At 45.0% G+C, this 15,299-nt stretch overlaps 1 protein-coding gene across 3 annotated transcripts in view; it reads left to right on the top strand.

Moving 5' to 3' along the window:
• The window catches only part of TELO2 (telomere maintenance 2), a 139,438-nt gene that overhangs the window by 102,654 nt on the left and 21,485 nt on the right, over nt 1-15,299 (top strand). For all 3 annotated transcript variants that reach the window (XM_030212530.1, XM_030212529.1, XM_030212531.1), the window contains 3 exons: nt 395-568; nt 2,793-2,884; nt 7,090-7,189. In XM_030212530.1, coding sequence (XP_030068390.1) covers nt 395-568; nt 2,793-2,884; nt 7,090-7,189 — 366 coding nt within the window. The remainder of the gene's footprint in view (nt 1-394; nt 569-2,792; nt 2,885-7,089; nt 7,190-15,299) is intronic.

The following is a 15,299-nucleotide window of genomic DNA, read 5'->3' as shown; positions in this document are numbered from 1 at the left end:
AGGTGTTTAAAAAAAAGAGTTAAACCTTCAAAGCCTTAATCACATTGCTGTACTGGGGAGTAATAGTTAATCTTGTCATTGTAATAGGATTTGCATGAAAGTGTACTAATTTTATTGCATGGTTTTTTTAATGCTCATTTTCTTTTAATTAAAAATTATATTAACTCATGAGTAAAGCTTAACTTATAGAAAGGCATGCTAAAACTTGAGTAAAAGATAGGCTAAGCTTAGTGTACCTTGTTTTGTTGACTCAGAGAGTAGAAGGGCAGGAAATAGACGTTAAGGCATTTTCCAGATTACACTTGCCCACTTTGAGTTCTGTGTACTTGTTTGGTGCTGCTAATATAAAATAAATAAATAAATAATTACTTCTAATAAAGTCTCTTTCCCTTAGGTATTGGCTATAGCGGCACAGGAATTATCACAGCCCAAGGCCCCCAGCTCCCAGGGTCCTGCTGTACAAACCCTTTCTAAGCAGGTGAAATCTGATCCTGATAGTGGCATCTCTAAAGACTGGAAGAAGATCGTGCAAGAAAGAATTGAAAGCAAAACACGCAGGTTTGCTAAGGTAGAGTCAAGGTGTGAACCAAGAGTAGAGAAAAGAGAAAAATTGGATGACGTACTGAGAGGCTTTGGTGCAAGGAAGACTGTATGAAACAATTTTGCATGAATACTGAATGTTTATAGAGCATGCTGTGTATATCACTCTGCATTATATGGCCCATCTGCTGCTTTTGTCTCAACTTGGAAGCTAGGAGTTGACTTTCCTGGTTCCCCTGTTCAAAATAGATTTGCTTTTCCACCTTTAGGTCTAGATCGATATCGACATACTACCTTCCCTCAAGTTGGCTAACCTCTCCTGATTTGGCTCCCTTTTGTTCTCCAAATATCATGATGCAGTTCATTAATTAGAGAATTCCTGTCTTTTTGAGCTTGGACACTCACATAAGTTGGTCCCTAATGATGTCCTTCATAGCATCCCATAAAACTTTCAGGGCAATACCTTGTGCACCATTATTCATAAAGTACATCTACAGATCTTTTCCCATTCACCTATTGGATTATGATGAGTTGATCAGCAATCACTGAGTTGCCAAAACTGGAGTACCCATGTGTTCTAGTTGCAGCACCAGTTCCAACCACACCGGCATATAATCAGACTAGGAGATGTTTTCAATTCCTACTTCCCGTTGTCTAGAAAGCATTGACCTGCTTAACAGGAAGAAGTAAAGCCAAGAGTGTGAAGAGAAAGTATAGTTTCATGTGTACATGTAAAAAAAAAAAAAAGCAGCTTACATCCACAACCCCCTTTGCTTTGATAAATTCTTTAAACCTAACCCTATCTTGAACACTAATTCTGTTCCCCATTGTTGTTCAGTGGCTGGGATAGTCTTACATTCAAATCTCCCTCTATAACTACTAGACCTTTTCCCAGTTCCCCAATCTTCTTTCTCTAAGTAGCAAAAATCTCACCCTGATTCCCATTGGGGGCATAAATATTAACTATAATAATAACTGTCCTTCCCAGTGACATCTTCACTATTAGGAAGCTTTTACTGGAAGCACAGGTCAAAGCGGTGTACATACTTTTCTTGATATGGTTATAAGCAAAGTACTCTGAGGAAACTTGAAAGATTGAGACCCTTAGTTTTTGTAGAAAATGAGTTTCTTGCACTAAACCAGGGGTTCTTAACACAGTCCTTGGGACACACCTAGCCAGTCAGGTTTTCAGGATAACCACAGTAAAAATGCATGAGATAAATTTGCATACCATGGAGGTAGGGCATGCAAATCTATCTCAAGCATATACATTGTTGGTTTTCTTAAAACCTGACTGGCTAGGTGTGTCCTGAGGACTTGGTTGAGAACCCCTTCACTAAACAAATGGAAGCCTTGGAAGAGGAAGCCTCATTTTAATAGCATTTGCCTTTTAGTAGAAAAGTTTTAGACCTTCACATTGATCAAGATTACTTTAAAATCAGTGACTCGTCATTATGAAGAGAAGAAAGTCGCACATTATGAAACAGTCATCTCAGCACCATATTTTCCTATGCCTTTATCCCATATGCTCCTGTGCTGTCTCTGTAGTCAAAATGGCTGCCGCAACCTCCAGCAACAATCTTGAGACTGCCACTGTGTTGTGGCAGTCATTTTGACTATGGAGATGGTATGGGCAGGATTGAGTGGAGATTGTTCCTGCCCCAACTCGCCACAAAAATCACCAGTGTGGTATGGTAGGCTTAGATGGGGGAGGTAGCCTATCGGTAGGTCCAAGAGGGGGGGGGGGCTTCATCTGCTCAGGGGGAGAGAGGGAAATGGAGGAATGCTAGAATATAAGCCCTCAGTTTATATTCGTGTTCATCCACATAATTTTTCAGCTAAAAAAATAAAATTAAAATTAACTACCTAGGGGCATGTTTACTAAGGTGCACTAGCGTTTTTAGCGTGCGGTAATGCTAGAGACCCATAGGAATATATGGGTGTCTCTAGTGTTAGTGCATGCTAAAAACACTATCATGCCTACACCGCGGTTTAGTAAACAGGGCCCTTAGTAACTTCATGGCGTTTCATTTAGTTTTTGCATCTTTGGAATAATAAACTACAGATTTGGGTCTACCTATTCCCTTCCAATTCTGTAGACCTGTCCCTTATCTCCCCTCAGATTTCTTATATGCTAGAATGAGTTGACATCCAAAGGCACTGTAGAACCAAGCAGAAATCAAACTGATCAGTGTTGAAGGAATACTGAACATCATCAAGCAGGCATTTTTTTTCTTTTTATGTTTGGTTAGGGTGCCTCCAGACCAGATCCAGAGCCCATTCCAAATCGGTATAATTCTGTGGCAGGATACTTCTTCTTCCCCCTGATCCGCAACTTTGACAGGTAAACAGAGCTCCTTCAGCTAACGGACACACTTCATACTGTGCCCCGCAGACTTTGCAGCTTTGAGGACTGGTTTTCCTGCAAATATAGCTAAAAGTGTTTCAGAAGTGTTCATGCTTCAGCTATTGTTGATGAATTTCCTAAATTACATATGCATCTTTATTGAAAAAGGAGAAAATTATTTGTGGAATGAACATACATTTTGAGAAATAAAATTCATTTACTACAAGAGATCAATAAAACTGGTCTTTTATTAGAGATGCATATTGTTTCTTGTTGACAACAAGGAGGAAAGACTGGGAGAGATCTCTCCTTTTCCAAGTCCACCTGAAGTTTGGCAATCCAAATGCTTCCATTTATACCCTCAACGACATATGAGGTAATTAATCCATCTACACAGAATTCCATAGCATCAGCAAAACATCCTATATAATAATTCTCACCTCCAACGTTCTGTCTTGCTGCCTGTGTTTGTGGCTGAGTTGGCCTGCTATCAAATAGCAGAGGTGGTCCCATTTGGCAGTCCTCAGTTGGAGAGAAAGGTCATACTCTAGCTTGACCCATCAGAACAGAGATAGTAGAAATAGGAGTAGATAAACAAAGGAATCAAGTTCGGTAGAGAAAGGGAGGAGGCCTTTGCAGGAGAATAGGCCACTAACAATTAACTTTATACAACAAGCAGGAGTGGCTGTGGTACATGTGGGACTACATTAACACAATGCATTGCTCATATACCTTTGCAGGGAGTGATGGCAGCAGTGAAATCTGTAAGTGAGAATAATAGTAAAGGCATTAAACACATTTTAAGACTACACTATAACACTAGTGTAAGGCTGCCGGGGGAGCAGAACAGTCCCCACCTGGTATTGGTAGATACCACTATCATTATTATCACAATTTATCACATTAATAGCATGTAAAGACCATTCTGTGCATCTAGGCTGTCTATTGGTTGTGGAGTCGTCATCTTCATCCCGCAGGAGCTGAAACGAAAGACAAACAATGACAATACTGGACAATAAAGAGAGAGTCACTGGTCTCTGACTCTTGATGAATGTATATTAACTATTTGAGCCAAAAGTTGGTTACTTAATCTGGGCAAGGGCTCTTCTAGTTTGGGGCACTTTTTAGCCTGTTTTCCATCTCTTTTGTTATTTAGGCCATTTGATAGCTTGGATATTTGCCTGTTCCATGTTCTCTTGTATGCAGGATAACCACCATTTTGCTTCTCAGTTGTGCTCTACAGGATCCTCTTAAGTTTCTCCAGAACATATCTGTTTTAGTTTTGGTTGCCGGTCTTTTAACTATACTGTTGTTCTTTCCCAGTTCCCTGTAGAAGTGTTTTGGGTTTTCTCTAAATAATTTACATTTTGATTTTTTTCTTTTTCTGTTTTCTTCATATTTCTGCAGTTTTTGTGCCTTAGCTGTTTGAATTTATTATTGGAGCGTATGAATTTAAGGTTTTCCATCGATGCAGCATGTTTCAATTTGATGTTTTGGATCTTCCTCATTCTCATCATCTTGGTGATCTAAATCCTTTTAATGTAGTACTCTATTAAGAAAACTTCTGCTCGTAAGGATTGTTTTTCTCTCTGTTTTTTTCCCCAAGGAGGTGGTATTTTTCTCTTTTTTTTTTTTTTTTTTTTCCCCTCCAGTCTTGTGTTCTTGTTGGTAAAAAAAATCTCTTGGTAATAATTTTGGTGGTACACTGTTGTATTCAGTTAATTTCCGTGATGATAGTTGTTTGTCCCTTTATACACATTATTATTATTAACATTTATATAGCGCTACCAGACGCACGCAGCGCTGAACACCTGACACAGAGAGACAGTCCCTGCTCGATAGAGCTTACAATCTAAAAAACAACTGCTTTACCCTAAGAAATTGACCTACTGGGACACTATCATGCAGACACTTGGGATGAAAGCTATTATAATACAATATGGTGTTACCATCTGTGACCTTAATACAGAAGTCAGCAGTCAACCCTTGTCTAACCATATCTGTATGTCAAGAAAATTCACACTAGAAAAACCAATGTTCGAAGTAAACACTATATTAGCATCACAACAGTTCAGATAATCCAAAACTCGTTCAAAAATACATCATCAATAAATCTTTTCCACAGTAGGACCTTTGAGAAGAAAGGAGAACCATACGCAAATTGTTCTTCATATTTGGCCTTATATAAGAATGCAACATTGTGGCTTCCATGCTACCCCCCCTTAACCTGTAGATAAAACTGTTCGTCAAAAATTAAATAATTCTTAAGGATAATCATGGAGGCCATGGCAGTCAAAAGATCCCTATGTTGACCAGAAATAGATAAATAGCCAGCTGCTGTCTGTACTTTGGAAATAGCCCCTTGTTGGGGAACAATGGTATAGAGGGCATTCACATCCAAGGTGACCAAGATTGGTAGACATTCCAACTCAAAATAGAGACCCTCCAATTGTTGAAATAAATCGGAGTTGGCCTTCACATAAGAGGGAATCTTAGCCACCAGTGGATGTAGATAAAAATCCACATATTGGGAGAGGGGGGCTGGACAAGCTGTTATGTGTTTTAAGTAACAAATAAATAAAGGGACATACTGGAAATTTCCAATATAAATACCTAAATTTTTTAATAGAAATAATATCAACATGGGCACCACTAAACAAAAGCTGTAATACCTCCTGCTGATAAGCTGAGATAGGATCCACTGTCAGTTTTAAGTAGAATTGACTATCAAAGAGCTGACGAGCCTCATTGATATACATACTCCTTTCTAAGACAACCACCCCACCCTCTTTGTCTGCCCATGTAATAATTATACGAGTATTAGAGCGCAGATCCACTAGTGATGCCGTTCACTAGTCAAACATAGGTTTACACTGCTGCTTCTCCAATTTCATAACATCATGCATTACTAATTGCTGAAATGTATCATTAACTGCATTTAAAGGGCCAGGAGGTAACCATGTAGAAGGAATTCTATAATAGTCTGAAAATGATTCATCATGTTTATTAGCCTGTGTAGAATCAGAGCAAAAAAATAATTGCAAACACAATTTCCTGAAAAACGTTTTCACATACGAGTAGAAAAAGATCATATGTTGGTACAAAAGTAAGCCCCAATGACAATACAGACAATTGAGTGGGGGTTAATGAAACTGAGGATAAACTATGAACTGTTTTCAGCTTGTCCTGTTTTGGTGACATGACCACCTTGGATGGTGCTAAGCTTCAGTCACTGGTGGAGCATGCAGTGAGGGGGGAGGAGGAGGAGGAGGTAAAAAAGTATTACTACCTCCTATAGCTATAGAACAACTCTGTGGTTCTTGTGACTTGTCAGAAACATTGGTAGAGGAACCCATACTATTAAGTTCATTTCCTGAGGAATCACTGGAGGAATTGATAAATCCCACCTTCTTCTGATTCCTGAGATTCAGAATCATGCCACCTCTCTCCATTTTTGTTCATCACAGATACTTTCCTCATTGCCTTATTCAAGTGTTGTGAGTGCTCTGGGAGTTCTCCTCCTGCACGCTTTGCTGAATCCCTCCCCCCCCTTCTCTCTATAGGCAGCAGCCTGTTGCTCTTACAACTGTTGACCCCATTCATCCTCACAGTGCCATCCCTCAAATTGTGGCTTGTAGGCAACTGACTAGTTTCCTAATGATTATGCTGGCCCATTTGGCTTGCCAGTAACTTCTAGCAATATTTCTTCATAGACCAGGGTGGTAGATGCATTGAACAATTTGTTAGTGGTGATGGTGGTGGTGATGATGGAGACAAAGCAGTAACAGAATTAAGGAACGACTAGGATAACATAGAAGATCTTTATACAAATGCCATAAATAAATATATGAATGCAAACTGCTGCATCAGGAATAGGCAGTTTCGATGGCGTTCTTGGGGTGGAGGGGTTTTGGTTACTTCATGGGAGGAAAAGTGTGGATGGTATGTAAAAGCGTCAACACAGTAAAAATTCTACCTTCAGGAAAAAAGCAGGTGCAAAGAACTACACATGTTTTATACCCTGGAAAGTATATGTGGTCACTGTTTCAGTGTGGACCATTAGGAAATTATCCCCTGTAACTTTTCTGTACACAGAAGCAATATGTGCTGATGTTTACCATAGCGCAATTGAACTTTTGTTGGTGACTGTTCCAAGAAAGCAGCATGAATATTTCTCAGCATATTACTGTTTCACACTGTAGGCCTTTGGCTACCTTTGACCTTCTGGGAGATGATCGATTGGTGTTGGGGAGACTGTTGCATACCCTTGGAATCCTGATATACTGTGCTCTTCACACCATGGTAAGAGAGTTTCTCATGACTACAGGTCTTTCCCACATCTAACTTGTATGCTCTGGGTTTTGTTTTTTGTTTTTGTGTGTTTTAAGTGGTAGGTTAAATTCTGTTTTGGCAAGGGACTATAAGATTACCTTGTATCTATTGGGGTTGGGGAATCAGTGTGTTAAATCCTTCTCGCTGTATAGACTCTCCATCTCACCTTCTTATGACATTTGGATCATATCCCAAAAGTTAAGAAAGATCTCTGATCCTAGTAGTGTGCAGTAGGATGTGAGTACTACACTGAAGCTGAGATTGCAGTGCTGTAGGGGGAGTGAGTGAGTACGCTTCTTGCATTAGGACTGGGATTATTATTTGAGATTCAGCAGCAACGGAATGTAGGTGCTGTGGTGGTTGACTTGGGCTGTGAATTGTAGCATTGGTGCGTGAACCTCCGCCTTCCCTCATGGTCATATTTTCAGTTTCTCCGAGGACAATCAGGCTGCTTGTTCTCACATGTAGGTCGTCGTCCACGGGAATTGGACGGCATTTTGCAAGCAAAATATAAAAAAAGTTTTGCCAGAGTCTTCTGGCGTGCATGCAGCGTGCACTGTGCATGCGTGGACTGATTTCCTGTGACATGAACGCGTTCAGTTTTTTCTCCGCGTTGAGGTGCGGTGTTGTTTTTCGCTGTTCCTCACAGGCCCAGGAGAGAGTCTTCGTTTTTTGTTTTTGATTTTTTTCTTTTATTATCGTTTCTAAAAACAACAACAACAAAAAAGTAGAGAGTTCCTTTATTTTTCTTAGTTTTTCTCCCTTTTGAAGTTTCCTTTCTTTTTCGACGCGGCCGGGTTTTTTTCCCTTATTTTTGTGCCTTTTCTTTTAACAGGCACAATCATGTCGTTTGATTTCACCAAAGCCATTTTTCTTCCATGTCATTGAAGACTCCCAGCAGCTTCAAACGTTGTACTCTGTGCAACCGGACCATCTCAGGTACCGATACCCATGCCCAGTGCTTTTTTTGTAGAAAAAAAGGTGCCGGTACTCATTATGGGCGGGGTCACCACATATGGCTCCACCCCTATGATAGCCACACCCACATTAGCCACACCCCGTATACCAGCCATGGCACATATAAACAGACATCATTGAAAATATTATATACTAGTATAGGAGAAAAAAATAATGTGATTTTTTTTCATTATAAATAATTTCTGTAAGCTTTTACAGCTCCGGTATACCCAGTGCAAAATAAGACAGCAGATGTAAATTCTCAAATTAGACATATTTCAAACACTAAAATGAAAATAAAATGATTTTTTCTACCTTTGTTGTCTGCAGACTTTGTTTTTCTATCCATATTGGTCCCAGTCTCTGATTCTACTGCTGTCTATCTGTTCCCTTAACTCCGTTTCCAGTGCTTCCTTTCCATTTATTTCTTTGCTTTCCTTCCTTCTTCTTCATTTCTTGTCATACATTCATAAGTAAAAGCTGGGTCCTCCTCCATGGAATTGACTGGAGGAGGTATAACGTGGATCCAGCTTTTGCCTATTTTCTCCATCCATGTGCAGTTTTTCTTCTCTCTTCCCTTTCCCTCATCTCCATCCATGTGCATCTTCTTCTTTTTTCTTTCCTCCCCTCCATCCATGTCCAGCACTTCTCCTCTCTCCTCCCCTCCATCCATGTCCAGCATTTCTCCTCTCTTCCCTCCCCTGTATCCATATAAAGCAATAATTCTCTCTCCCTTCTCCTCCATCCGTCCAGCATTTCTCCTCTCTCTCCACCAACCCCTCCATCCATCCATGTCCAATTCTCCTCTATCTCCTGCTCTCTTCTCCATCCATTTCCAGCATTTCTCCTCTTCCCTGCCCTCCCATCCATGTGCATCTCCTTCCTCTCTTCCCTCCCCTCTCATCCATGTCCAGCGATTCTCCTCTCTTTTTTTTTTGTTACATTTATACCCCGCGCTTTCCCACTCATGGCAGGCTCAATGCGGCTTACATATTGTATACAGGTACTTATTAGTACCTGGGGCAATGGAGGGTTAAGTGACTTGCCCAGAGTCACAAGGAGCTGCCTGTGCCTGAAGTGGGAATCGAACTCAGTTCCCCAGGACCAAAGTCTACCACCCTAACCACTAGGCCACTCCTCCACTTTTCCCTGTCCTCTCCTCCATGTCCAGTGATTCTTCTCTGCCCCCTGCCCTCCCCTGCCATCCATGTCCAGCGATTCTTCTCTGCCCCCTGTCGTCCCCTGCCAACCACGTCCAGCGATTCTTCTCTGCCCCCTGTCCTCCCCAGCCATCCATGTCCAGCGATTCTTCTCTGCCCCCTTCGCTACCCTGCCAAAACGCTCCCTTGAAGTTTGGCCGGCTCCGCAACGGAACGCAGTTGGTGCCAGCCAAAATCGGCTTTCGATTATACCGATTTGGCCAGCTTCAGGAGATCGATGGCCATCTCCAGATTTGTGTCAGAAGATGGCCGGCGATCTCTTTCGAAAATAAGCTGGACAGTATGCACCCGGGGCGGACCACCCCCACCGCCCCGTCCTTGCTACGCCACTGCTCATTTCAATGTGATCTGACATCAAATCTATTTAAACGCCACACATTCGGATAGAAAGCTAATGACTGAGATTATTTTCCTAAACTTTATTAACACCAAAAGTTAATTATAATGCCGATGAGGCAGTGTAGACTGGTGCCTAAAGGAACAGGCAGATCCAGAATTACAGACTACAAGAATATCAGAGGTAGCGGGACCAAGAAGCGCGTTAATCCGGGGAGAAGTATGGTGAGAATAAGGTGCCTCACCTCTCACCCTAATGGCAACCCCACAATAACCTTGAAAAACCCTTCCTGTCATAAAGGACACTCCAGTATTACACAGGTATAGCATAGACCAGACTTTCAAGCTTATAAAACTATTTCCACCACGAGGAACTTTTACGTTTCCTTCCAAATTTCAAAACCTGTCCAGTAAGAGAACATGGTTAGTCTTCTAAGGTGGAGCATGTTTACCTCTGTGTTTTGACATACTCACCCTCACTTTCCCTGAATCAAAATAACTAGAAGCTAATGGGTCTCTGAGGTTTTATTTTAAAGGGAAATCGGTGGACCCCCTTAATCTGCCCTGAAGGCGGTTTCTCCTTGTTCCCTGTCTGGTACCTGCTAAAAGTACTGGACTGGGACCAATCTAGGAGACAGAGGGGCTCGTTTCCTCAAATGTTTATGAAAAATTACAAGACACTGATCATGATCCTCTCTTTAGGGAGGGTTAAGGTAACCCGCACCCCCATACCTGTCTGCGCCTTTAAGGAACCCAGGATGAGGAACACGCGGAACTAATCAGGCAAAGAAAACCAGGGCAAAGGTTTGCACAGGGACCGCCTGGAATAACAAATTTCACTTGTACCCATAAAAACCATCGAGGAAGGCTTCAGGAAGGAAGCTCCTCTGAAAATCATGTGTGGGCTAAAGCTCGCGCAACGTCCAGAAAGGCTGGAGAAGGGGGGCGATCGCTGGGCTATTCCCAAGCAGATTTGCAGGTCGCACTAGCAGTGCGGGTCCGGGTAAAACGAGGACTAGCTGGCGAGAGGTCATACAAGGTCACTGAAGAACAGAAGTGGCGAGTGTGACAGGGAAAGAGGGAAACTTTATTTTTGTTTCCAGATTTTACCTTTGCATAGCAGGGCTGCCAGGAGGAACAGTGAACCTGCGGTGAGCAAGGCAGCGAACAGCAGCACATCGCGGAAGACCGGAAGTGGAAGGTGCGCGCCGGCGCCGCAGAACACCCCCCTACCGGTTGCACCCGGGGCGGACCACCCCCACCGCCCCGCCCTTGCTACGCCACTGCTCCACTCTCTACCAAAGTCGCAGCGGTGAACTGGCGGGCGGCGCTAGTAAAAGCAGCAAGCAGGCAGGCTCTACTCCGTCGTTCGCTTCCCTGCCCTCTCAGCGTCCCGCCCGCCCTCTCAGAAAGGAAATGACATCAGAAGGTGGGACACAGAGAGGGCAGGGAAGCGAAGGACGGAGTCGAGCCTGCCTGCTTGCTGCTTTTACTAGCGCCGCCCGCCAGTTCACTGCTGCGATTTTGGTAAATGCTTAAAGGAGGCAGAACGGAACGTCGGGGAGCTGCCGGACCTCAAAAAAAAGATGCCGGTACGCTGTACCGGCGTGTACCTGCACGAAAAAAAGCACTGCCCACGCCTGGTGCATCCAGTGCTTCGGGCCCGACCATAGGCCATCCGTTTGTAATCTGTGTCTTCGTATGAAGAAACGGACCCAAGCGTCTCGAGAAGTCCAACGAGAAAAGCTTTTCGGGGCTCGGTCCGTCGACATCGACATCGGTACCGAGGTCGGCGGCATTGACATCGAGGGAAGCATCGACATTGGGAGCAGAGGTAACGGCTGCCGAAAGACCAATTCGCGTTGGGAGCAGTGAGGCATCGAGTAGGTCCCCCTGGGACCGACCTTTGTCAGACCTGGCCCCTAGGAGGCGTGAGGATTCCACGTCCTCATTGGTACCAAGGATTCTCGATGACGGGCGTCAAGCAAAGGCAAAGAAGCACCGTCATCGTTCTCCTTCAACACATGGTGCCGAGAGCTCCGGGTCATCGAGGGAATCAGCACCCGAGAAGTGTCGGCACCGAGAGGATCGCTCCCCCTCTATTCAGGAGGTGCCGATGCGTCTGTCTTCTGGCAGCCCGGTACCTGCTCCTGAGCCTCGACAGATTCTGCCACCTGCTCCTTTATCGACCCTGCAGCCTTGTCCAACGGCGGCTCTCGACGAGAGCACCAGGGCCCTGCTTCCAGAGCTTCTGGAAGGATTGCTGTGCTAGTCTGCTTCGGTGTCGGGGGTGCTTGCGCCTTCCTTACCGTCTGCTGCAGCGGCATCTGGCCCTTCGCCTGTGGTGAGGTGTCAGCTGCCACCCAGGTCGATTCCTCTTCGACGTCGCTGGAGGAAGCTTCACCAGAGTCCAGGTGGGCGGCGACTTCTCGGCACCACTATCGAGGACGTCGTTCCTCAGCGTTGAGGCAGGCTCAGTTTCGGACTGCTCTGAGGGATTGATGAGGTCTCAGCTACCTCACAATTCCATGGTGGTGGACTCTGCCCTCAAAAGAGCCAAGAGCACTAGGGACTATGCCTTGGTGCCCCCAGGCAGAGAATCGAGAACCTCGTATCAGGCCGCTATGCTCGCTGCCAAGATCCAGACATACCAGCTCTTCACGAGTGTCCACTTGTGGAACTTGGTGAGGCAACTGTCTAGCTTGGTTGATGCACTCCCTCCGGAGCAGGCCGAGCCTTTTCGCCAGGTGGTCAGGCAGCAGAAGGCGTGTCGAAAATTCCTGGCCAGGGGTACATTCAACACTTTTGATGTAGCATCCAGGATCGCTGCCCAAGGTATAGTGATGCGCAGACTCTCATGGCTGCGTGTCTCTGACCTGGATCATTCGGTCCAGCAGCGGATGGCGGATGTACCTTGCCTGGGGGATAACCTTTTTGGTGAGAAAGTAGAGGATCTAGTTGACCAGATCAGGAAGTACAGTGTTGCTATGGATTCTCTCTCCCGCCGTACGTCTTCTGCTACTGCCTCCTCATCTAGGAGGTTTTCTGGAGGAAAGAGGAGTGCGCCCTATTCTTATGCTAGGCGTAGGTACACCATTGCTTCTTGGCAGCCTGCCCAGGCTCAGTCCCAGCGCGCTCGTTCTCGTCAACAGCGTGTGCCTAAGGCCACTATGGCTCCCCAGCAAAATCAAGGGACGTGCTTTTGACTGGCTCCAGTTCAGCATAGCCTCAGTAAACGTGTCCGTACCGGACGACTTGCCGGTTGGGGGGAGGTTAATGTTTTTTCACCAAAGGTGGCCTCTTATAACCTCCGACCGGTGGATTCTTCAAATTGTACGGTTAGGATACACCCTCAATCTGGTATCCAAGCCTCCAAATTGCCCACCGGGAGCTCAGTCCTACAGCTCCCAGCACAAGCAGGTACTTGCAGAGGAACTCTCTGCCCTTCTGCAGGTTCAAGTGGCCAAACCCGTTTCACCAGGGGAAGAAGGGCTGGGATTCTATTCCAGGTACTTTCTTGTGCAAAAGAACACGGGGGGATGTGTCCCATCCTAGACCTAAGAGCCCTGAACAAATTTCTTATCCGAGAAAAGTTCAGAATGGTTTCCCTAGGCACCCTTCTTCCCATGATTCAGGAAAATGATTGGCTATGCTCTCTGGACTTAAAGGATGCTTACACACATATCTCGATACTTCCAGCTCACAGGAAGTGTCTTCGATTTCGGCTGGGAACACAGCACTTTCAGTACCGTGTACTGCCTTTTGGCCTAGCGTCTGCCTAGCTGTAGTTGCAGCGTCTCTACGCAGACTGGGAGTGCATGTGTTTCCTTATCTCGACGATTGGCTGGTGAAGAGCACCTCGAAGGAAGGTGCTCTGGATTCCATGTGAATGACTATTCAGGTGCTTGAGCTACTGGGGATCGTCATAAATTATCCCAAGTCCCATCTCACCCCAGTCCAAAAATTGGAATTCATTGGAGCCCTGTTGAACACTCAAGACAGCTCGAGCTTATCTCCCTGAGGCAAGGGCGGACAACCTTCTGTCACTGGTGTTCATGGTTCAAGCGTCTCAGCAGGTCATGACTCGGCAGATGTTGAGACTTCTGGGGCACATGGCCTCCACAGTCCATGGCACATCTACATATGGAATCAGCTCAATGGACCCTAGCTTCCCAGTGGTTTCAAGCTGCGGGGGATCTAGAGGATGTAATCCAGCTGTCCACCGACTTTCGGAATTCTCTTCAGTGGTGGGCGATTCGATCCAATTTGACTTTGGGGCGACCATTCCAAGTTCCTCTGCCACGAAAGTGCTAACGACGGATGCATCTCTCCTTTTTCAGGAAAAAGGTCTGCAGATCAACCTCCTGGAATTTAGAGCGATCTGGAACGCTATAAAGGCTTTCAGAGATTGGCTGTCCAACCAAGTAATCTTAATTCAGACAGACAATCAGGTTGCCATGTTTTATACAAACAAGCAGGGGGACACCGGATCTCGCCCTCTGTGTCAGAAGCCGTCCAGATGTGGCTTTGGGCTCGCCGTCACGGCATGTTTCTCTAAGCCACTTATCTGGCAGGTGTAAACAACAGTCTGGCCGACAGGTTGAGTAGCATAATGCAACCTCACGAGTAGTCACTGAACATGGGCATAGTCTGCAAGATCTTCTGAGTGTGGGGCACCCTCTCGGTGGATCTTTTTGCCACTCAGATCAATCACAAGGTCTCCCAGTTCTGTTCCAGGCTTCAGGCCCACGACAGACTAGCATCAGATGCCTTTCTCCTACATTGGGGGACAGGCCTTCTGTATGCATATCCTCCCATACCTCTAGTAGGGAAGCCTTTATTGAAACTCAAGTAAGACCGCGGAACAATGATCCTGATTGCACCCTTCTGGCTGCGTCAGATTTGGTTCTCTCTTCTTCTGGAGTTGTCCTCAGAAGAACCGTGGAGATTGGAGTGTTTTCCAACCCTCATCTCTCAGAGCGAGGGGTCGCTTCTACATCCCAACCTCCAGTCTCTGGCTCTCAGGCCTGGATGTTGAGAGCTTAGAATTTGCCTCCTTGGGTCTTTCAGAGGGTGTCTCCTGAGTCTTGCTTGCTTCCTGAAAAGATTCCACGAAGAGGTGTTACTCTTTCAAATGGAGGAAGTTTGCCGTCTTGTGTGACAGCAAGGCCCTAGATCCTCTTTCTTGTCCTACACAGACCCTGCTTGAATACCATCTACAGAGTCTGGTCTCAAGACCAACTCCGTAAGAGTTCATCTTACTGCGATTAGTGCTTTTCATCGCCTATCTCTGGACAGCCTTTAGTTGTTCGCTTCATGAGAGGTTTGCTTTTGTCAAAGACCCCTTTCAAACCTCCACCAGTGTAATGGGATCTCAATATTGTTCTCACCCAGCTGATGAAAGCTCCTTTTGAGCCATCTGAAGTACTTGACCTTAAAGGTCATTTTCTTGGTGGCTGTTACTTCAGCTCGTAGGCTCAGTGAGCTTCAGGCCTTGGTAGTACATGCACCTTATCAAATTTCATCACAACAGAGTAGTCCTCCGCACGCACCCTAAGTTCCTGCCA

Source organism: Microcaecilia unicolor, chromosome 8 (genome assembly GCF_901765095.1).
Source record: "Microcaecilia unicolor chromosome 8, aMicUni1.1, whole genome shotgun sequence".
NCBI lineage: Eukaryota > Metazoa > Chordata > Amphibia > Gymnophiona > Siphonopidae > Microcaecilia > Microcaecilia unicolor.
Note: the sequence above shows the minus strand (reverse complement) of the source record. Positions and strands in the feature narration are given on the sequence as shown.